The 22,863-nt window shown below is 45.7% G+C and overlaps 4 protein-coding genes and 1 long non-coding RNA gene across 10 annotated transcripts in view; 3 read left to right on the top strand and 2 right to left on the bottom strand.

Annotated features, from left to right (window-relative positions):
- Positions 1-236: 236 nt before the first annotated feature.
- fbxo42 (F-box protein 42) lies at positions 237-8,867 on the bottom strand. 2 transcript variants are annotated; one of them, XM_077001794.1, is made up of 10 exons: positions 8,728-8,867; positions 7,013-7,325; positions 6,728-6,844; positions 5,522-5,656; positions 5,101-5,254; positions 4,482-4,592; positions 4,134-4,230; positions 2,519-2,575; positions 2,237-2,353; positions 237-2,030 (listed from the first exon to the last, which is right to left on the bottom strand). In XM_077001794.1, exons 2-10 carry the CDS (start codon positions 7,299-7,301, stop codon positions 948-950), a joined length of 2,160 nt encoding a protein of 719 aa, XP_076857909.1. In that variant the 5' UTR covers positions 7,302-7,325; positions 8,728-8,867; the 3' UTR covers positions 237-947. The 2 variants fall into 2 exon arrangements, with proteins under 2 accessions (XP_076857909.1, XP_076857918.1); XM_077001803.1 differs by having other exon boundaries at positions 7,013-7,310; positions 8,728-8,865.
- A 546-nt stretch (positions 8,868-9,413) lies between these two features.
- Positions 9,414-12,869, top strand: LOC143511972 (SUZ RNA-binding domain-containing-like). The gene is made up of 4 exons (XM_077001774.1): positions 9,414-9,645; positions 10,062-10,111; positions 10,275-10,529; positions 10,851-12,869. Exons 1-4 carry the CDS (start codon positions 9,595-9,597, stop codon positions 10,960-10,962), a joined length of 468 nt encoding a protein of 155 aa, XP_076857889.1. The 5' UTR covers positions 9,414-9,594; the 3' UTR covers positions 10,963-12,869.
- Positions 12,870-13,795: 926 nt separating this feature from the next.
- Positions 13,796-15,384, bottom strand: LOC143511980 (uncharacterized). Its single transcript, XR_013130317.1, has 2 exons — positions 15,144-15,384; positions 13,796-14,435 (listed from the first exon to the last, which is right to left on the bottom strand). It is a non-coding gene; the product is annotated as an uncharacterized LOC143511980 (long non-coding RNA).
- necap2 (NECAP endocytosis associated 2) lies at positions 14,717-20,365 on the top strand. Its single transcript, XM_077001741.1, has 8 exons — positions 14,717-14,907; positions 15,902-16,002; positions 16,090-16,194; positions 16,339-16,420; positions 16,970-17,078; positions 17,266-17,428; positions 17,512-17,596; positions 19,223-20,365. The coding sequence occupies exons 1-8, from the start codon at positions 14,816-14,818 to the stop codon at positions 19,263-19,265; spliced, it is 780 nt and encodes a 259-aa protein (XP_076857856.1). The 5' UTR covers positions 14,717-14,815; the 3' UTR covers positions 19,266-20,365.
- A 328-nt stretch (positions 20,366-20,693) lies between these two features.
- crocc (ciliary rootlet coiled-coil, rootletin) overlaps positions 20,694-22,863 on the top strand; it is a 33,238-nt gene continuing 31,068 nt past the window's right edge. For 2 of the 5 annotated variants that reach the window (XM_077001694.1, XM_077001713.1), the window contains exon 1: positions 20,695-20,815. In XM_077001694.1, coding sequence (XP_076857809.1) covers positions 20,756-20,815 — 60 coding nt within the window. In that variant the 5' untranslated portion in view covers positions 20,695-20,755. Of the gene's footprint in view, positions 20,816-21,125; positions 21,293-22,863 lie in introns of those variants that run through there. The other 3 variants (XM_077001675.1, XM_077001720.1, XM_077001703.1) reach the window with 3 other exon arrangements.

Raw genomic sequence — 22,863 nt, 5'->3', positions numbered from 1 at the left:
CAGTGTTTACACAGCTTGTTCAGTTCAACTGTGACTTGGTCTAAAAGGCATGTAAATGCGGTAGTAATTATGGCCTAGGACTATAAACCATTTGTAATAAATGTGTATTAAGATGCCACAACTAGTCTGGGCAACAGAGAAACAGTTCAGGAGGAGCTCTTCAGGCTGGGACCATTGTCCATCCAAATGCAGAAAAGAAGAGAGTAGAACCCAGACACTTAAGACATGAAGGCCTTTATTGTTTTACTTTGCTTAGAGTACACAGCAATAGAACCCCTCCCCCTCCCAGTCTGTACCTACCCAAACAACAATCACCACACAGTGGCATTCTCTCACAAGGCAAACACACCCACACACACACGCACACACGTGTGCATCCACAGACACATGCAGGGACCCACTCCACTCCTCCCTTAAGCACACACACAAAACAATATTGTTTTTTGAATGTAAACAATGCAGGCAGGAAGTGCGATAGAAAAGCAAGGTAGTTGTTCAGCTCCCTCCACTCCCGTTTGCCTTCGTGCGCCGTTGGCTCAATGACACACAGTATAACAAGACTGCAAAAAACACAGGAACGATCCCTTCAGTTTCTCTCCTCTCCATTCTCACACACACACAGTCAACCACACAGACAGACAGACATAAGGAGTCAAGGTCAGGAGGGTCAGTCCTCCAACAGCGTGTCATCACTGTGAGTCCAGTACATTTGTTGAAATGTGTGCCAGAGTAGAAGAATTAGTGTTGGGAAAGACACTGACGGCAGCTGTTAGTGATCCAGCCGCTTCCCCATCCCCCCTCTCTCCCTCTCTCCCTCTCTCCCTCTCTCCCTCTCTCCCCGGCGGAAGGCAGGTCTCAGGTTCAGTCTGCGTATGTGAAGGCCAAATCGTAGGACCCTCCTAAACTGGCCGTCACGGAGCGCTCACACCGACCCCGTCTTTTCCTCATTACCTTTTTGCACGGACGAAGTACAAGGCGTTGGTTTTAGGGTAGTACTTCACGTTCTGCTTTTTGTCCATCAGACCCCCAAAGATGATGAGTTCTCCCCGGCCCTGCACCACCGTGTGGAGGCTGGTTTCTGGGGGCCCCGTGACGGCACCGGGGGCCCCGCCGCTACCATACACTCTCCACGAGACCACGCCGTTGGCCTTGGCACGATGAACGTCCAGCACGTACATCTGCATGGGTTTGCAGTTGAGTGACTGGTACAGAGGCTTGCCCACGTTCAGGCTCTGGGGCGGGTGGTGTCCCAGCCGGCGCGCGATTGGTGGGATGGAGTGTCCATCAGCGGCTGCAGCCTGCGGCGGGCTGGAGGAGGCGGAGGAAGGGGCAGGGGGTGTGCTGCTGGAGGTCGAGCCTGCACCAGGTTGGTTTACTGAGGAAGAGGAAGGTAGGGAGGATGAAGCAGAAGCAGACAGGGCTTTGACGGCCTCGAGGCCTCTGCGCAGAGCGGCGGGCGACACGGCGCCGGGTGGTGTTTGAGGTGAGATGGAAGGAGGGGGTGTGTGCAGGCCATTGGTGCTGGGCTGCTCATGGGGAGGAGCTACAGAGGAAGAGGAGGAGGCTGATGAAGAAGGAGGTGGGGACTCCCAGCCATAGTCGGTGGGTACGTGCGCGTGGCTGTGTGGCCGTGAAGGTGGGGACGCAGCCTGGGAGGGGCTTGTGCGGGGGGAGGGAGAGGAGCCGTTAAGCAGCGGGGGGAGCGAGTGGAGGGGCGGGCTGTCTGGGCCCTGTGACGGAGAAGGTTGCTGCGAGGAGGAGGGGCTTCCATCTCTGGCTCCGCCTCTGGCCGCTGACGGACGGGGGCGGAGTGTTCCCCATCGGCCGTTGACGCAGGGAGCCTCCTCGACGGAACCCAAGATAACACCGGCGGCACCACTACGCACGGGGGACTGGGAGCGCAGAGAGGGGGGTTCAGGGCCCAGCGGGGCAGGCGTGGCACTGATGGGGGAGGGGCGGGAGTTAAGGCTGGGGCTCAGAGGAGCTCGACCTGAAGGGGCCTGGGAGAAGACCACCACACACTGGCCGACCTGAGAGAGAGAGAGAAAACAAAACAGGAAAGATACACATGTGAAATTATTGTCCAGTAAAGAGGATCATCACACAGAGCATTTAAACACACACACACACACACACACACACACACACACACACACACACACACACACACACACACACACACACACACACACACACACACACACACACACACACACACACACACACACACACACACCTTGCAGGCTGGATGGCACCAGAGTTCAGGAGCTCCATGCTCTTCATTCTCTACTCGTAGTTGCTGCCATGACCACGTGGGGGAGCCCATGTGCAGCAGCCAGGCATCCTTTAGCAGCTGGAAAACAGCAAAGAAGACAATGAACCCTGTGCACATAACCACCCCCACCACACCCCAACGCATAATCCTGACGGTGGCATGCAATGGTGTGTCAGCACAGCTGTCCAATGAGAGTGGGAGTCCCAGAAGACTGATGAATGGGACTGGGTGAAGGACACTCACAGCATTGGGGCCCCCACAACCACCCAGGATGAGCAGCGTCTCACTGTCTATGACGATCTGCAGAAGAAACACAGGCAGACGGGTTTCATCTCTCCGCAGCAGCTAGGAGCGAAATTCCTTAAACCCAGAGGGCTGAACAGACAGGCCTAAGTAGCGCCTGTCACGATAACAAAATTTTCAGAATGATATATTGTTCCAGAAATTATTGCGATAAACGATAACAGTCATTTTAAAGTGCCATTATAGATTTTTTCTTGCTTCTGGGCTCCCCAAAGGAGCTTTAAGACAATGTGCCACAATAATAATATAGTAGCATAATAATACAATTACACCAGTTTGCAGTAATGTATTGTAAAGCTCATGTATGGGGTCATATTTGAGGCAGAGTAGGCAGAGTAAAATGAGATGTTTTTAATCTCCTTCAGAACGCCATCTTTCACTTCATTATATAAGGTTGGAAGGGCAGTTTGGGATTTTGGCAACTCTTTGGCAGTTCATACTGCTTGTCAAATCTTTGCAGCATGTTTATAAATGTTTTCTTTTCGACCATATTTAACGGCAGCATCTCGTCGATTCGCGAGGTCGTGCACCTCTCGAATTTTGTAACTTTGCGTGCGCCACGCCTCAGCACAATGAACAAAGTCATGTTTGCAGGGTTCATAAACATTTATAAGGTGGAATAAAAGCACTTGTACGTCACTTTAAAGGTCCATTTCAATATTTCCCAGCACTTTAAACTTAATTAAGTTAAATATTTATACATATACTCAAAATAATTCGCTTTTTATCACATTATTTAATGGTTGTTTATTTTCAACAACGTCTTCACGTTCTCTCATATTTTGCCCTGGAATTACAAGTGGTTTGTATTTGTTAACGTAATACAGGAGAACTGTTCAGTCAGACAGATATTTGTTGTGAAACGAACAAATTCCAGCACTTTTCAAACCTGAAACACAAAGCAACATTAAACTTCGTCAGGTAAATGTTCCTTCCCCTGTTTTTGAGGGGAGTTTCTTTAAAGTACCACATATCGTTTCGGACAACAACGCTTCCACCGTTCGCTGAGGTTTGCGGGGGTGGGCGGAATCGCACACTACGCTCACTATAATAAACAACCATTAAATAATGTGATAAAAAGCGAATTATTTCGACTCATTTTGAGTCCTATTAGCCTCGAATACGTTCTCGCGAGTTAACACATTTCCACCTGTGTGTGTGGAGGCACTGTTATTGACGCATACGCTCTCTGTGTACTGCACTCATTTCCTAACCGGTAGATGTCGCTCTCTGATCACAGATTCGTCTTCCCTTGGGGGGGGGGGTGAGAGAGCAGCACTGCGTGCCTTTCTGAAATCTAACGTAGTTGCGGTTTATTCTCATGTAAACAAATTGAAATCCAATGGCCAATTATAGACATCAGCAAAAATGATCGCGGTTAAAAAAATTATCGTACGATAAGTCGATAATGTAATTATCGCAACAGGCCTAGCGCTACTGCAAGCTTGCAGTGCAAAGTCCTGCAGCTGTAACAGTCCTGCAGCTGTAAAGAGCAGAGCAGTTTGGCAGTTTAGAGGAGGGAGTGTTTGGGCCAATGGAAGTGGGAGAGACTCACCTGTGACTGGCCACCACGAGGGTGAGGGGCGGGGCCTGTGATGGTGGGCTTGGACCAGGACCACACATCAAGATCCAGAACCCATACTTCATTACTCCTGAAGACATACACAATCATGTAATGTACACACACACACACACACACACACACACACACCATTAATCCTCAGAGACCTTTCATACATACAAGTAACTGGCATTTCTGAGAAAAAGAATGACAGAGAGAAAAGAGTAAACAAGACCTCATAGTGCAAGACAGCAGAAAGACAGCAGATAGAGCAGAGAAACAGCAGCACGTGCATTGCTTCTGTAGCCACGCTCGCTCCAGAACACCATAAGGTTTACGTACATCTGCCGAGCTCCCAGAGATCCTCCAAACACCACCATAGTGTTATTAATGACAGACGAGGAGTGACCCGCCATGGGTGGAGGTCCGTGTGTGGTTACGATGCAGTTCCACCTGTAAGGGGGAGAATGTCAACACACTGCATACAAAGATTACTGAGACAAGGCAGGATTGTTTCCATATACATACATTACCAAAAGTTTGGTCATACCTTCTCATTTAATGCACTTTCTTTATTTCCATGACTATTTACATTGTAGATTCTCACTGAAGGCATCAAAACTATGAATGAACACATGTGGAGTTCCATGTGCAGTAATCAGACCAAAGGGTGGCTATTTTGAAGAAACCTTTTTTGTTAAGTACACATGTATTCATTCATAGTTTTGATGCCTTCAGTGAATCTGCAGTGTAAATAGTCATGGAAATAAAGAAAGAACATTGAATGTGAAGGTGTGTCCAAACGTTTGGCCTGTAGTGTACGTCATGTGATTATTTGAACGTTACTAGAAATATTAGAAAAGTAAAAGTAAATGAAAAAGCCAAACATTCAATCACTAAGAAAATACATACTGCTATTCATTCACTAATTTGTTCGTTCATTCATTTCATTTCACCTCACCAGTTTTTGGAGGGTGAGTATGTGTGGATCTCGTCGAAGAAGCGCTCTGGTTGGTGGAGGGGGTAGGGGCTTGGGCGGGTCCAGCCCCCAAACAGCACCAGCAGGTCCCTGAACATCACCAGTGTGGCCCCTGCTTTAGGGGACGGGTAGGACCCTGCACAGGGAGGGACACAATATCAGCTTCTTTCTAGAAATCAGTTAAAGGACGCTAGTGTGGGATAATTGTGAGGCTGACCATCTACAGTGAGCAAACAGGGGTCTGTTAGTAAAGTTATTAATGTAGTAGAGCTATTAAAGTAGTAAAGTTAGGGTGTTTGTGAATCTATTGCTTTAAAGTAAATAGATGCATTTGCATGAGATTTTGTAGTGCACAGCAGGTGTAGATGTGTGTGTGTGTGTGTGTGTGTGTGTGTGTGTGTACCTGATGCCAGCGGGCGTATCCACTCCTTGCTATTCAGGTCGAGCCTCCACAGGTCGTTAAAGGCAGCATTGCAGCTGCTCTGTGTACAGCCTCCAAACACGTACATGGACTGGTTGAAGTCGTAGTAACATGCACCTTCACAACACAAACACGAACATGAACTGGTTGGAGAATAGCACCTTCAAAACACAAATGCACACACTCTGGCTGTGTAATGCTTCCGCCTGCACATGGGCTGGTCCTTCCATAACGACTCAACGAAATGCAAATATTTTTGAACTGAATCAGAACTGAATCCATGCAAGAGACTAAACCACCCTGTTGTCCTATTCTTCTTCTTTAGCAAGTGTAAGAGTGAATACATCAGTGCACACACAGACAGAATGTAATTATGGGATTAATTTTCCAGGTGTGGGGAAAACAGCTCATGAATAAGACAAGCTATGTTCGAGGAAAGTCTCTGGAATTATCAAAGGGAAAAGGCAAAGAAATGTTTCCATGTGGCGAAAAGGTTTTGCTACAAACATTTCCAATCTCAACGCCTCTGCACTCCCCCAGTGTCAAAGGTGTTGGGTGTATCTGACAAACACAGGGTCCTGTCTGAGCTGACCTACAATCTCATGCACTTTTGGGATGGTGTGACCTACCGATGAGGTAATATGGATGAGTATCACATCTACCCTAAATGACCCTGTCCTGGGGTGAGGAGTGTGGGTCAAAGGGTGTGTGTGCGTGCACGTGGGAGGGGCGGGAAAGCGAATGACAATAAGAGCCTTTTCACACCGTGCTGCTGAGGAAGCACTTTCTCACCATAGCCCTGCGTGAAGCAAAAGCCCCACAACACAGGCACTCCGCCCCTCACCATGGAGACTAGACTCTTAGGAGACTGGAGGGGCAGACATCTTTCACTTTCACACACGCACACACGCACCTATATAAACGCCTGCTCTTGGTATTCTGCTTTACCTACAGCTCAAACCTGTGGTACGGAATTAAGCGGGGGTGGTAAGGAGTGTGTGAGGTGGGGTGGGGGTATTAAGCAGGGGGTGGTAAGGAGTGTGTGAGGTGCGGTTGGTGGTGTGGGAGTATTAAGCGGGGGGTGGTAAGGAGTGTGTGAGTTGCGGGTGGTGGGGTGGGGGTATTAAGCGGGGGGTGGTAAGGAGTGTGTGAGGTGGGGGGGGGGTATTAAGCGGGGGTGGTACAGACTGTGGGAAAAGCGCTGCGTGATGGGCGTCCCCGGATACGGATAGGTGCGACTCTCCCACTGGATGTTCCCTTCCTGCACTGCCTTCAGGAATCCATGGTAACACTGATACGCCACACCTAGAGACATCACAGGAGACAGTGAAGCCCTTTGAAGAACTGTTAAAGGGTAACTGTCAGGACTGCAGTAGATTTTATAGCACACAATGACTCACCCACACATACGGGTCACCAACAACACAATGATTGCTATAACTGGAAACGCATTGACCTTTTAAATGCACTAACCTTTGATGAGACGATACCATTGCTTGCACACCAGGGCGGCAGTCTTATGCTCCTGATATGGAGAAAGGAAAGACAGGATGTACTCCAACACCTCCTCTGGTAGTTGCCCCATGACTGTCTGCCCACTCTTCCCTGGCTGTTGGGAGCCGTCTGCATTCAGGTCTCCGGTGACGCCGCCTGATTTCATTTCCACAGTCTGGTCCTCAGCATGACCCGGGAGTGTGGTACTACTGTCTTCTGTGTCCATGTCAACGAAACAGCCATCCTCACTGTCAGAGGACCGGGACATGCTGTCTACCTGCAGATGCAGAGACTTGGGTCGGACCCACAGACAGACAGGCAGACAGACAGGCAGACAGACAGGAGACAGGGACTAAGAGAGGGGGATCTGTGCCATATTTCAGTTCAGAAAACTGATGTGCTTGCAACTTATGAGAAACAGCACAGGACTGCGTAAATATTTCTGCAGAGGCAGGAAACTTTCTCCAGGGCATCGCATTTCCTACTTATTGATAGAATTCTCAATCAGACTACATATGCAGGAGACAAATTCTACAGATTTAAAGTCAAGGCATACAGTAATTTTCTAAAAAACTGTGGAACTGGGAAAATGAGTGTGAGTAGAATGCCTTATTCTGACTACATCAGTTAATCCAGCATGTGTATTATGGGACACATCAATCAGAATACAATGTTGAATGTAAAAAATCTTTCAGCACTTAACTCCAAGAAAACAACATTATCAGTGATCACTATTTATTATCAGTATCAATATCATATTTTCATTTCATATCATATTTTGTTTGGGGTGTACTTAGGCCTGGTGTACCTTATCGAGAAACCTGTATCGCGACAACGCATACTGAAATAACCGCAACACCAGCTCTAAACTGTAACACTTTTGCCGGGTGCAATATCGATACGAAAACAACAATGAACGCGGATGTATGTAGTCTGATGTATCATAGTTAGCTTGACATCAGCCTTGACATGGCCACTATAATGACCACCATGCTATACAGGGCTAGCTTAAGCCACTTTTTGCACTATTAGACGCTGCAAGGACAGAAACTAACAGTTGGGCCAAAGAACCAAATACGGCGTAACGACTTCATGTCATTGGCGAACAGTGTCATTAACGTCAACTAACGGTTCTCCACCGGGTGGCTCTAGATAAATGGGCTCTGCGACTTCTTTCTTTTGTAGGATCACTTAGCCAGCCGGCCAGCTAGTGTAAAAAAGATTAACGCTACTTCCACGTTTGGCATCTCGCTCCTAAACGGAGGCAGATGAACGTTCAACAGCGTAACGTAGTTCCAGCCACCGCTTCTCCACACCACCCGACCACCACCCGACCGTGAGGCGGACTCCACCGACGGGGGAAACTCTTATCATGTTATGACAACACATCTCGCAGGCTAAGATGCTAATGTACCGGTAAACACAGGCGCTAAGAGGCTAACGTACCGGTAAACGTAGCGCTAAGTGCCTAATATACGGGTAAACATAGGCGCTAAGAAGCTAATGTACCGGTGAGTAGGGCCTATGAGGCTAATGTACCGGTAAACGGAGGCGCTAACGTAACGTTATTTACCCACGGACGCTGCTTAGCCAGCGGCGCTTGCTAGCTATCTAGCTAACTTTATCAATTGTGAGCATTCTAGCCATGTTCTGAAATGTATACATTTATCGAGCCTACTGTCTCCTATATTTACCGTTGTGTTTGTGTCCTCCCTTTCCCGTTTTCACGTTCTCTGACTGCTGTCTTTTGGTTCCCTTTATCAGCTCCTGCAGTTAGTGTCCACACTCCAAACATTCGCCATCTTCCGCCCTACAAGAGCATCTTACGCGAGCGCACGGGAGCGCGCACGGGAACGCGCACGGGAGCGCCACAGGCCAGAAGGAGGCGCGAGGCCGAACAAAAGCGACTTTTAACGATGTAACTGATCTCTTGACCACTATAAAGCGCCGATATTTCTTAGAACAATAAACGCTATTAAACTTTAAGTTACGGTGATGGAGGTGTGGCGAAGAAGTCACTGAATTATCAGGCCAAGGACAAGAAGAAGTGTTAACTTCAAGGCTAAATATTATATATAAACAATATATATATAATATATATATATTGTTTTAAGATAGTTAAGATAACCTATCTTAAAACCTTTTCTTGCCATAGTTATTGTATCCCTGCATAGGTCAGGACGTGTAGTATAATGTTGGGAGTTTGCATTGCATTGGATTGATGATTGATTTTAAACAAGGAAACCGCATCTGTCAATCTGAGTGATCAATTCTTCATTTTCCAGTTGTACTACATTGATATTTTATATAGATAACTAAATCAACACGTCACATAGGGTACATTGATATTTTTATATCGCTAACTAAACACGTGATTTAGGGCCTCTTGAGGAGTTGTAGTGACACAAGGCCGCGCTAGGTGGCAGCAAAGCGTAAAGCTCAAAGCGTTCAGAAATAAAAGTAAGCGAAGGAGTCGCGGTTCTCTACCGGATCTGTTTAGCCGGTGTAGCTACACATCCCGCTAGCAACGTAGCTCGCTAACGTCAGTCTGCCGAGAGATCATGGATGAAGACGATGTGTCTGATAACTGGGAGGATGCTGCAGATAGCGGAGTAAGACCACTGTCATTTTGGCAGTTTCACCGAGGCCCACAGGGTCTATTAATTTCCCCTCAGAGCAGTATTATTAGTCCGGTGGAGAGGGAAGGCCCCGTCTGAGTTTATCCGCTGAAACAGGCTCGGTGTTTGTAGCTGCCCGGGTAGCGGCTAACTTACCTGGGTGACTTCATCAACGAGGCTGCTAGCTGGATATTAGACTATATACAGCTACCGACCTGTCAGTTGGGTCGTTTATGTTCTCGTTAGCCGTTTTTTCTGTGATTTTACAGCATCTTTGTATTAAGTATTTTGTGTTGAACCTGGCAAGTTAGCTAAACCTTGCTAGCTAGGCTAAATGTGTTGTAGTTGTGGCTGGCAGTGTGAAGTAGCCGTGTTGTAGAGAATGTCTGACCCCCATGTCTTATCTGCAGGAGATTGAGAGACGATTGGAGGCGAAACTGAAAATCAATGAGAAATCTAAGTGAGTGTTAGTAGCCAACTGTTTTAACACTTCAGTAGCTGTGTAAGTTAACGGAGTAACGTTAGTGAACATGGGTTTATCAACTGAAGGGGTCACAATGCCTCTGTGGATTACACGGTATTTTGCTGCTGGCCGGATAAACCGTAAACTCTGTTCTCTACAGTAGCAAAAGCTCGCCTGTTAGGACCGCCGTGGTCATTCAGGACGATTCCCTGCCTGCGGCGCCCCCGCCTCAGATCCGTATCTTGAAGCGGCCCCCCAGCAACGGAGCCTTAGGGGCGCAGGGCGCGTCTGCTCGCCCCGCTCACCAAGTCAAGTCCTTGGCCCAGAGGGAGGCGGAGTACGCCGAAGCTCGAAGGAGGATCCTGGGGAGCGCCAGCGCCGAAGAACCATCTCAGGAAAGGCAAGAGGCAGAGAGGTGGGACACCAGTGCTTACCAAGCATCTGATTGAAGAGGAAAATCTTCCTCAGGGGACCACAATGCTTTACTTGGACTTGGCATAGACTGTGGCCAAATAGTCTGAATGTTTCATTGTATAATTTAATATATGAACTATGGTCCTAGCAATATGGCCAGTTATGATTTATGCTTATTTTAGAATAAAGTTTTGCTATAAGTTTCTAATGCAGTAATTTAGAATGCAAGCCATTTCCTATAATTTTGTGACTGTAAATAGTTTGATATTGAGCATCATTGACTTTCCTTGACTGTCTCTCTATCTTGCTTGTGTCCCGTCAGACCGGTTCTTGCCAGTGGTCCGTCAGCATCAGAATCTCTGCGGCCGAACAATCACGTCATCCGCCAGCCTCTCGGGCCAGACGGTACCACGGGTTTCCGACTCAGCAGATAGAGATGGGCAGAAGATGTTGGGAGGAGCAGGGATGAGGGCGGCGGTGGTGATGCTAAACCATGTGGAGTCGGTTTGAGTCATGAACAATGTGTGTGTGTGTGCTGTGGGCAGGAAGAGAGGCAATGGAGAGTTGTGCACACTCAGAGCAGGGAGGCTGGGTGGAGGGGGGAGGTCGAGCTGGCCCCTCTCAACACGACACCACCCTTCCCAACACCGCCTTCCACCTGCAGTCTGTGCCAGGGGAGCTCAGAGGACAAAGACGGGAGTAGGGAAGGGGTGGGAGTCTGGCTTGGCCATGCTGTAATGAAGCTCGATCTCTCACTGCCTCTCTCACTCTTGCTATTTGTGTCTGTCTCTCTCTCTATCACGCCTAGGACTCTACACTGTGAGGCTCTTGCTAACCATCCCCTATCCCTCCTATGAGTAACAGATGCTGCAGTTTGGGAAGTTCCGCTAAAACCCACGTCATGAATCACTGCAGCTCAGAGGCCAGTGATTTGGATACTGCAATAACAGAAATACTAGAGAATCATAACAGGCTTGTAAGGCTGCACCCAGATAGATTATACGAAGAGTATGTATATCCTGGTTCTCTGTCAGTGCACGCCAAGCTTAGCTAGTAGATGGGTGAGGTGTGGCTGGTTCAGGGCCTTTAAATTGTAATAGACAAGTCCAACTATGGACTGCTGAAACAACACACAGTATATGGTCACGAAGGCACCAATGTCAGAATCCACAGAGCAATAACTAGGAGATAAACCCTGTCAGACTGGGAGGGGTGATGGGTTTATATTTGTAAAGGTTAAAGATTTTAGTGCCTGGTTTGGTTTTATTTTATTCCATTTTAGCTTTGTTTTATATATAATGGCATGTAAAGAATTCTTTGTTATATCTGTTTTAGACTAGTGCAAAATCTGAACAAGATGATTCAACATTGGCATCCAACATTTTTCTTTTCTTTTTATAACCTGATCTTCACCCTCACTGGCAGCCTTGTTCTGTGCAGTATAAATACAGAACTGCATATCTAAGTGTAATGAATTGACTTCAGTGAAAAAGCTAGATCCTCCTCAAAAGAGATTTGCCATCAAATTGTTTTGTTATCACAAATGCTTCTGAAAATGGGCATGTTTCTGAGACCGAACTGGTTTTTGTGCCACATGTAAGCTGTGTCTTCTTGCAGTGTGTGTGTGTGTGTGTGTGTGTGTGTGTGTGTGTGCGCACAGACAGTGGGCTGCCCAAGCAGGGTTCGTAGGAGTGCTGTCTCTCAGACATTCTCTATCCAGTTCTGCCTTCCTGACGTGTTTTTTTTCTGCTGGTTCTGTAGACAAACAAATTTTTGACCAACTTATCCTGTCTGTGTTTTGCACTGCTGTCCTATAAGGACTGGCTATAGAGGAATGATTCATTGAAAAAAATGAGTCAAAGCTGACTGTCATGTTAGCATTATCCTAAAGCTTACATTCATATTGGCATTTTTGAGGTTTATATATAAAACATGTGTCTGGCCCAGCTCTCCATATAACCCGTGGACCTCAGGAACTAAGGTCATCGGCCTGCTTTGTATTAAAGAGTGAGCTCACCTTAAGCCCAATGTGTACTATGGTCTGTCTGTCCAGACACCTCAGCCACTGGAGCACTGGAGTATTCTCTGTGTCTAGCTCCTAGCTCTAGGAAACTCCAGTCAGAGCAGGAAGATGGTTTTAAAAACATTTAGGGCAGTGTTTTGTGGTTACAGAATTGTCCTTAATCCTAGACCATGCCTGGGGAAACTAAACTGAAGACCTTTTTGTAGATTAGGACTGGGGTTAATCTGTAAGCAGGAAACCTCACTGCTGACAGGCAGAGTAAAGGCCTCTTTCAGGTCCCTTTAACCAATGGAAAATGTTCCACATTTGAAATACAAAGTCTCATGTATTTTTTTGTCTTGTGTTAAAGCAGTCTATTTTTCTACTTGTGGTCACTACTATAGGCTTTTAGAAATGCATACACACCCATTGTAACGTGAACATGTAACACTATAGCCTATCCTAGGTTCTGGGGTGGAGTCTTGTGTTTAACATTGTTGACTAGCTTGGCTCGAGGACTCGTGGCAGGGTAAGTAGACGTGGGGCAGTGAATCTTCTCGGCTTCAACTTGGAGTACGCAAAGCGATGCTGAGCATTCACGAGTAACCCAGTCTCCAGCGCCTTGTTCTCTGCATGGCGTTACGGTCCTTCCTTTGAATGCCCTCTTCAGTCCGTCAGGCGATCGCGAGCCTTTCTCGCCAGGCAGGTCATGTGTGTTGGAGCAGGGAAACCCTGTGGTGTTAAAGGAATGAGGTCCTGAGGGCTGGAACCACGGTAAGCCCCGCCGGTCTGTAATACTCTCCTGATGGTGTGCACCTGCTAATGGCACATTGTCAGCGCAAGCATCAGGTCACCTGGGCAGTTGGCATATACGATGCTACAACACTACAACTCTCACTGAATCTAAAGTATGAGTGCCATACGTCACGGATGAATGGGGTTCTGAGCTGTTTCCCCAGCAGAACAGCAGAATTGGCTGGAATTATAGTGCCTGTATAAAAAAAGGAAAAAAAAAAGCTTTAGATTCATGGTTTGTGTGTTTGTTTTTGTCTTTTTATTTGTTTATATGCATATGTGTGATGTGGACTGATTTTTGCAGATTTAACAATGTTTATGCACTGGTCTGCAAGCGGGTAGAATTATAACATGACCTTGGAACCATGCAGTTTTTTATAATGGTTATTAATCCATATCTCCATCTTTGCACTGTAATACTACTGTTGCTGTATGAGGGATTATGGAGTCACTGCCCGGTTGTACACGGACTCATCTGCTGCACCACTGTGAGTGCTGGTGTGGGCAGTACCTTCTATAGCATAATTAAAGTTTTCAGTGTCGCCTTGCTGTAGACAGTTACAAGAGTTTCTGTCCGCTCTGAGTGAACTTGTTGCTATCAAATTCAAGTGGTAGTCCAGTTGACCAAAGAGCGTGTTACATGAAGGGTTTATATTCACATACAATAAGCGCTGCAGCAATGCTTCAGGTACTGTTAATGGAAGTCAGTGAAGTTTCTATATTGCAGCCTGACGATTCTTCGCTTTGTTCACAACCGTGCAGTGTGTCCATTAGAATGTGATCATCTGTCATAACAATGGCCTCAGGCTGCCTGTTCAACATTGTGCACTGCCCAGCTTCAGTATGCCCCTGTCTGTGCTGTTTTGTCTTAAATAAACTTTATTCCAACATGTTGTCCTTTTCATTTCCAAGTGTCACTGGGACTTCCATGCAAATGGTTTATGGAGTGAGATTCCTTGTGCTTTAGAAACGTTGTGGGCCAGTGTTCCATTGGAATCTGTGACAGTAGATGGCTGTTACACATGTTCTTCCTGTGTATTGTCGTAGAAAGGCATGAAGAGCTTTTAAGAGCTTCATGTGTAAGCTTGTAACTGCTTGTTACATTGCTTCCTGTAGGGAAAAGAAGTGACATTGATAAATCATACTGGGCATATCTAAAAGTACAAGAATGAAAGTTTCAGCCAAAACATTTTATTCTTACTGTTATGTGAAATTCAATTTAAAGTTCTAAAATGTTTGTGTCTGCATGCTTGAGGTACATGTGATTTAGGTCTATCTAATCTTTTAGAATAGGCTTCCATGAACTTGCTCCTAAACTTGAGTAAATATGTGCAGTTATTGACATTGCTCTTTCTCGACAAGAGATCTGCAACAACGCTCACAGATTTCGGTGCAACACCGGAAGCGGCGCACTGGAGACTTCCGTGCTGTCCCTGGACAGGTGATTTTATTGGTGAAAGTTTCTAACTAGGCAACTGAGGACAGCGAGGATGGCGGACGCCGACTACGAGTCAATACTTTGTGTTAAACCGGAGGTTCACGTTTACAGGATTCCTCCACGAGCTACTAACCGCGGTTATCGGTGAGTAACCGAACTGTAACCCCTTACGAAGTAAACTTTCACCGAGGTCTTGTGCTCGGGATACGGAGTTTGAAGTTCCCGGAAGATCATGGCTGATTACGCAGCTAATTAACCATTAAAACACTGCAGTTGAATTGTAGTTGCTATTTTGTGAGACGCGAAGCAGCGTGGTGTGAAGAGTGGCCAGGCCGGTTACACCGCGGGTGGAGACAGAGGCGGAGTGGAGTTCTGGTCACCTTGTTGATTAATGGGCTCACTTAGCTTCTGTGCTAGACATGCTGGGGAAAAGCTTTCTTTGTGTCTTCCACTTATTAGTAGTTTATTTGTCAAGATCGGCTTTCTGTGGTCTGTAAGACCACGGATGTTTGCTGGTTAATAGGAACGCAAAAGTTGGTTTGAGTTGGTTAAACGACCGTGTAAAAAATTAATGAAAACTTTTAGCAGGAACTAACGGCACAAGACCTGACGGACTACGGTGGCCCGGACGGTCAGCGTTACGTAATGACAGCAGCGCGTCCACGACTGGACTTAACAATTGTTACTCCATAACAAGAGAAAGGTGTAGTTCCATCTCGGTCGCGACATTTTTAACAACAATAAATAAAGCATGTAGAAATCCGAATGGAAACTGCTTATTAATGAATTGCTAGATCTAATAATGGGTGCAAAGCACCATTAACGAGCCACCGTATTGAATAATTGGCGGTTGCGTCTTTAGATGACGATGAACGTCGTCATACGTTAGGCACGGCTCTCCGTTACCAAAAACACTCTGTGGATGAGAGAGTTGTGTGGAAGAGTGGAGTGTGTTTCTTTAGATCTTGTCCTCCATATTTGCATCAAGACAAAAACTATGAAGCATGGTTTTGAGCATATTTTCAGGATAGGCCTGGTCACACATGGTTGATGGCTCCTGAGTGTTCGCACTTGGTGTTTATCTTTGAGAGAACTGTACTAGACGTCTGTAATGTGTACTGTCCATTTTGCTTTGCAGGGCGGCTGACTGGAAGTTGGATGAACCAGCGTGGAGCGGCCGGCTGAAGATCACAGCCAAGGCCAAGATCGCTTACATCAAGATGGAAGACAAGAACACAGGTAACAGCAAGGCATGGTTGGGAGGGAGGGTCCACCTGCACTCCCACATGTTTGATAACTCTGTGTGTGGTGTGGGGGGGGTTCCAGGGGAACTGTTTGCACAGGCTCCTGTAGAGCAGTATCCTGGGGCTGCTGTGGAGGCCGTGACCGACTCCAGCCGCTATTTTGTGCTCAAGATAGAGGATGGCAGCGGTAAAACCCATACTCTGATTTTTTCCATTTTTGCTTTTATATATAGACATTATAGAACTGTCATTATGGGACTATCATTACGAGACAGTCCAATGCCTTTCTGACCCATTCGAGTTCCTCCTTGACCCTTTCCTGTAATCCCAGGACGACACGCGTTCATCGGTCTTGGGTTCGCTGACCGCGGAGACTCGTTTGATTTCAACGTGGCACTGCAGGACCATTTCAAGTGAGTCATCACTGCAACTCCTTCCTGGAGGAATGGTGTTTTCTAGATGACTCCATTTCTCTGGTTTCTGGAGTGACCAGTTGGCTGGTCGCTTGCCGAGGAAGTGAAAGCAACACTGCTCTTTAGAAAAGCAGGAAGTGTTCTCAGGAAGTGTCCTCAAACTCTCGACCAGGAACATTTCATAGTGTTCGTTTGGCTTAAGTGTGAGCTGCTGTGACTTATTTGCTAATCTACCACAAGCTATAAAAGCATGTATAAATGTGCACCATGAATATGCAGTGTTCATTTAGCCACATCCCCTAACTCTAAAACACACGGGCACTAATTGATAAAGCTCCGAGTAGCAACAACACAAGTTATTTCATTATGACTTCAGTGCAGCTCTGCTGTTACTTCCTGCGATTCTCTGCATCCTCTCCTTATTTTCTCTCTCTCTCTCTCTCTCTCTCTCTCTCTCTCTCTCTCTCTCTCTCTCTCTCTCTCTCTCTCTCTCTCTCTCTCTCTCTCTCTCTCTCTCTCTCTCTCTCTCTCTCTCTCTCTCTCTCTCAGGTGGGTGAAACAGGAAGGTGAGCTGGCCAAGCAGGAGGCCAATCAGAGCTCAGCTCCCAAACTGGACTTGAGCTTCAAGGAGGGTCAGACCATCAAGATCAGTCTTGGGGTAGGAGGATGAGAATGGTGCTTGGATAACATGGGGGCTAGAACACAGGGTTAGAAGAGAACTGCAGGACGACTTCTGTATTCATCGACATACCAAGTATCTCACTCGCATGAATGTTGTATAGCAAAGTTTTGGTTAAGATCTTTTCATCACATGCTCTCTCTCTCACTCACTCATTCACTCACAGAACATTAAGAAAAAAGATGCTGCTAAGTCTCGGCCTGTGGGCAGCGGCCTGCTCCCGCCTCCTCCAGGTGTGACAGGTGTGAAAGGCGGGGCTATTCTCCCTACTGTTGGCATGCCGACGTCTGCACCACCTACTACATCAGCGCCCGCCCAGCCCAACACAGGTACATCCACAGTCACTCATTGGCTGGAAGCCGTGTGGTCAGTTCATGATGTGCTCATGTAACTACACTCTCTGCTCCCACAGGACTGCTGCTGGATTTTGGAGGCCAGTCAGCTGCCTCTCAGCCCTCTCAGGACCTGTGGGGAGACTTCACTGCTGCTGGATCTGGGTCAGTACCAACCACTGATATCTACAATGTCCAGGGAAGGGAGATGGGAGTTCAGCTCCAACATGCTGCTGGATTATTTCTGCTGCATCTAGTGGACTGAATTCTAGTCTGTCGCTTTGACACCTGCAGGAAAACGCACAGTATGGCACTGCAGTTTAGGGTTATGAACGAAAAATACTGAGATGAATGTGTGTGTAATCATAGCCAGAACAGTTTATTGTTTTTCCAGAAGACACTGCTTGGACTTCTGCCCCAAGAGTTCAGTTTTCATCTCAGAGGACCAGAGAATCATTCTCTATAAGTGTCCAGAGTTGTTTTGCAAAGTTAAGGGTTCTTTTATTTCAGAGTTACTGAAGTCTTAGATATTGTTTTATAGCCTTGTCCTGTTTGAAGCCTTTCCACAATTTGGAGATGCCCATACAATTCCTTTGACATCATGGCTTAGTTTTTGTCATGACAAAAATTGTGGGCCCCGGTATACCCAAATATGTGCCTTACCAGTTTAAACACATCTCAAGGCAAACATTAATCAAACAAGATGCATCTAACCACAATTTGGAATGCTGCAGTAAAGGGTCTGGATACTTTTATTAATAATAGCATCAGATTTCTATTTTAATAATAGCATCAGATTTGTTTTCCAAGCTCAAAATATTATTTAGTCAGTAGGGGCAACTTTAAGATTGATTGATACAAATGGCAGTCAGTCTTTCTCAATCCCCTGTGTCCTGTCAAGTCAAATGTTTATCTAGTGCTTTTTACAACATGTACTGTCATAAAACATCTTTACAAATCTCCAATTCCCTTATGAGCAAGCCAGAGGTGATGCAGGACAAACTCTGGGCAGGATTATGGACAAATCCTTGGGAGGGACCAGAACTCGAGGGAATCCATCGTCCTTGGCTGACCGCTGAACTGTGTGACTAACCTCGAGTGGGGGGATAAAACATTTTAAATAAACATTTAACTTTTTACATTTTACATGATCTCGGTTCAGCAAAGCCAGCTGGGGGTGGTTCCCTCTTGAGTCTTGGTCCTCCCAAGATGTCTTCTTTAATTCCATCAGCCTTTATTGCTTTGTGTATTCTTGATTAATATAGGGCGTATCAAAGAGTGGTACTAATCACAGCTGCAGGGCTGTATTTATGGCTATATGAGTGACTGCATGCCTATGTGCCCCTTCTGATAGAACAGGAAATCTGACCAATGAAATGTAGGAATTTCATTAAAGGGGCTGGAATATAGAAGCCTGGCCCTTCACAGCATTGTGAAGCTGTGGTATTATTAGTGAAACATGTACCGATGTTTATTATATTAAACTAACTTCAAACACAGACTAAATGTCAGACAGACGTGCTGGTGTATGTCACTGAAAAGCCTTTTCAAGGTTACCCTTCAGTGAAAAAAAATCACAAAATATTTCACACCGATTCCAGCTCCATCTATGAAACTTAGGCAAAGGATGGTTGCTGTTTATACCCACCGGTCTATCCCTAATTAACACCTGAGGTTCTAGGACACGAGACCAGTTTGTTTATTTCATGTTTGTACAATATCTGCCCATAATCCTCTCTCTCTCTCTCTCTCTCTCTCTCTCTCTCTCTCTCTCTCTCTCTCTCTCTCTAGCACTACTCAGGAACCTGTGAAATCAGGATGGGTGCAGTTTTAACAGTCTTAAAGACAAACAAGCATGGACACAGACACATGCTCACTTGCTCTCAACACACATACTGTGTCCTCACTCACAGGCAGAGAACTACAAAAGCACACAGACAAAAACCTGGATGGAGAATACCAAATCACATCAGAAACACACACACACACACAGAGACCAACAGTGATCTTGAGACTTGACATATACCACAGGCGCTGATGTCATTGTTTTGCTGGGCAGCCTGGTTGTGGATGTAGAAGCCGTCAGTAGTCAGGGTTTGACAGTGCAGGCCTGGGGATTCCGCTCGCTTTTGAGCAGAGCTGCAAATGTCACAACTACAGCTGAAAAATGTACGCATTCCAATTTTAGCATTTTTTTCCCCCTCATTTTGAAGTGTTTTAGTGCGTCATCCTTTCTGATTTTTCTGCATCATAGGGACTTTTAACTTGGATATCTTTTTACCTCTTGCATTTTTTTTCTTTCTGAATAACAGTGGTCTGGCTGCAGGTTTAGGGAACCTTTGCACAAGATTGATTGATTTTCCTGTTCGCTTGCTGTTTTTGATTTATTTTGTTTTGTTTTTGTCTGGTTTGTATTTGGTGTTTTTAAGGTGGCGGAGGTTTTAGCTTACAAGGTAGATCTTGCCTCTGTATCATTTTATACAGAGGTGTCGTGAAGGATCCTGGTAGTCTAAAGTTGTTTTGGCTCAGTGAAATCCAGACGTGGTCCAGCTCACAGGAGTGAGACCAGGGCAACACTCCTCAAACCTAACGGGCCCATACAACTAAAGGCTGGTTTAGCTGTGGCAAACTCGTATTACCGTAGATCAAACCTGGTATTGCAATTTGAACTGAAAAGAGAAGGAACTGCTATCCATGCAATGCTAGTGAGTGAGATCTGTTTTTTAGTTTTTGTTTACAAATTGTAAAAATTACCCATGCTCACCAGATTGATCCCCGCCTCCCCCACAAAAAACTATGCTATTATTTTACTGTTTGGTTTTAATAGCTTTAGATTTGTAAACTCTTCCCAAGTGCCTTTAATTAAGGAAACACCTGTATAAAATGTAAAGCAACACTTTATTTGTAAATAAAACATTTTTTCCTTCCTGTGAAGAGGTGGTCATTTCTGACATAAGACTTGGGTGATTTGTACTCTAGCATGTTGTATTGTGTAGGCTGGGTGTAAAAATATATTAACGATTTCATCATCAAAGTGACTATTACATTGTATCATTTCTCTGATGGATGGATGTCCTAAGCCAAGACCAGTAGGAATGTCCAATGTCTTTTCCTATTGGACACGTCTTGGCTTTTTGGTGGTCCTAGGACTGACTTGTACGGGCTCTTGTCTACAAAGCGCGTTGTTGTGCTGGATCCCGGGTGAGCTTGTGCCCTCTCGGCGAAACGTCACGCGCTAAAGTGCCTTCAGTTGTCTGGACGCGCGCGCTTATGGTCTCCATGGCGCGATTTGTTGTGCTGCTCTGTTGAGCGCTCATTGTCAGTATGTATGCGCAACCGGTACCTTCTGCAAAAGCAACTCAAGCTTATGACTTCTCTAACGGGGTATGTTCTTGCGTGCACTTGATCTCATTCATTCATGTCTGCCACCAAATGGCCAATTTTCCTTGAAACGGATATACTGTAATATACCTGCATGGGCACTAATGCACTATACACTTTAAAAATATCTAAGTGCTTTTCAAGATTTTGTGGCGTTAATCTATTATAAAATCATCCCTACAGCTCACACGGCTACATTAGACTGTGATTGAGGTTGTCCACGCGTACCGGTGTCGGGAGAGTTTACCCTGCGCGAACCCTTGAGCGAACGAGCTGGTTGTGAGAATTTAGGCGAACTCAGTTTAGTCCCACCCCGGAAAAGGCTCGGGATAAACCGCTGAGCGAATCCGCATCCAAACATCTCAATATCTTCAACTGTAACCGCTTTATTTCAAATCTCAGCCAAGCATAAGGGCGGTGACAGGCGAAGCATAGCGGACCAACAATGCCACCCAGGAACTCGTGCTCTTTCTACCGAAGGTACGTGTATCCGCTCATTACAGCGTGCGTACCAGCCTATGCTGTGCGTGCGTCGAGATTTGTGTGCAGGAAATAGTGGGTGTATGGTTGCACCCAACAGATATGCGAATAGGAAGTAAGGCTCCAGTGGATTAACACGGGTGTTCTAACAGCTCTCTCTCTCACTTGGTCATCGGCTCATGGTCAGAACCCATCGGACAGCCTGCCGACTATGTCCAGCCTAGGCAGATAAACAGTCTTGCTAGAGCTTAGTTTCGCTGCTGTCATAACGAAGACAAACGGGTGTACGGGCGCGTGGGATCAAACACGCGTTGCACAAACTTTGGTATTTATTGATGTTAGATCCTCGGCTTCTTGATGGTAACAATGTTCCATGTCGCCACGGACGTAACTTTTTCAAAAGCTGGTGTTGGTCCCCCCCAGTTTTTACGGTTAAAACCAAATATTTAAATAGCGACGAATCCATGTCCCCCCCACTTTTTATTACAAAATTACGTCCATGCATGTCGCTAATAGACAATTTAGATCTAAATGACCTCAATCGTTGTCAAGCCTATTTCCCAGTATCGGAAGTTGCATTGCTGAGCTCTAATCCTGGTACGGCAACGTATTTTTCTCCAAAAATAAGGTGTGTGTGTGGGGGGGGGGGGAGTGTTCCTAGTTGATGTGGAACGTTGTGGGAGTTTCTTAACCAAGAGATTATTACTTTTTGTCTTACACTATACGGGATTCATAGATGAACCACTTCATTGGGTAAACCCACACTGTAATAGTGCCTTACATATTCATAGATGAACCACTTCACTGGGTAAACCTACACTGTAATAGTGCCTTACATGCTGTCACACTTTTTTCAGTAAATTAAAACCCATCACTGATGTATGTTGAAAACAGTTGATTGTACTGTACTGAAGACCTGTGCCTGTACTAGTTAAACCTTTATTACAATTTTTAAAATAATAATATATGTGCACATAATAATGTAGAGTATATGAGCAGAACTGTCTGGCGAATTTTTCTTTCAGCTCAACTGAAATCCACTAAACTTAAATTTCGACGGACTTTTAAAATCATCTATATGCCTCTGTACTGACTTGCCGCTTTGTAGGATACCACAAGAGGGCAGCATCTAAAATAGAAAGTTGTTAGTGAATGTTCAGTCGTTGCTCATAATGTCAAAATAAAAGTCTACATTATAGAATATGTTTGTATAACCACATTTTTTGTACAACATTAAATCTAAACGTGAAAGCATATATTGCTTAATTTCTAAGAGTGCAGATTTTTATTCATTAAGATGAACATCATTCAATAGTAAGACGTAACTTATTAAATCAACGAACACTAAATCAACTGGCTGTAAACAGGTATTTCCATAAATATGAATTCCTGGATTTATATGTGTATTCTTTCAAACCCTCCCGCTTTGAGCCCGCACTCTGGATCACTGCTGAAAAAGGTCTGACGCTTTCAGTGGAGACCCCTCTCTTTGTAGATATGTCTGTAACCACGGCAACGGGAACACTAAAGACCACTTGACCATGTTGGTGGGCTCCATCACGACACGCGCA

The sequence above is a fragment of the Brachyhypopomus gauderio genome, chromosome 1 (assembly GCF_052324685.1).
Source record: "Brachyhypopomus gauderio isolate BG-103 chromosome 1, BGAUD_0.2, whole genome shotgun sequence".
Taxonomy (NCBI): domain Eukaryota; kingdom Metazoa; phylum Chordata; class Actinopteri; order Gymnotiformes; family Hypopomidae; genus Brachyhypopomus; species Brachyhypopomus gauderio.
This window is presented reverse-complemented; position numbering and strand designations above follow the sequence as displayed.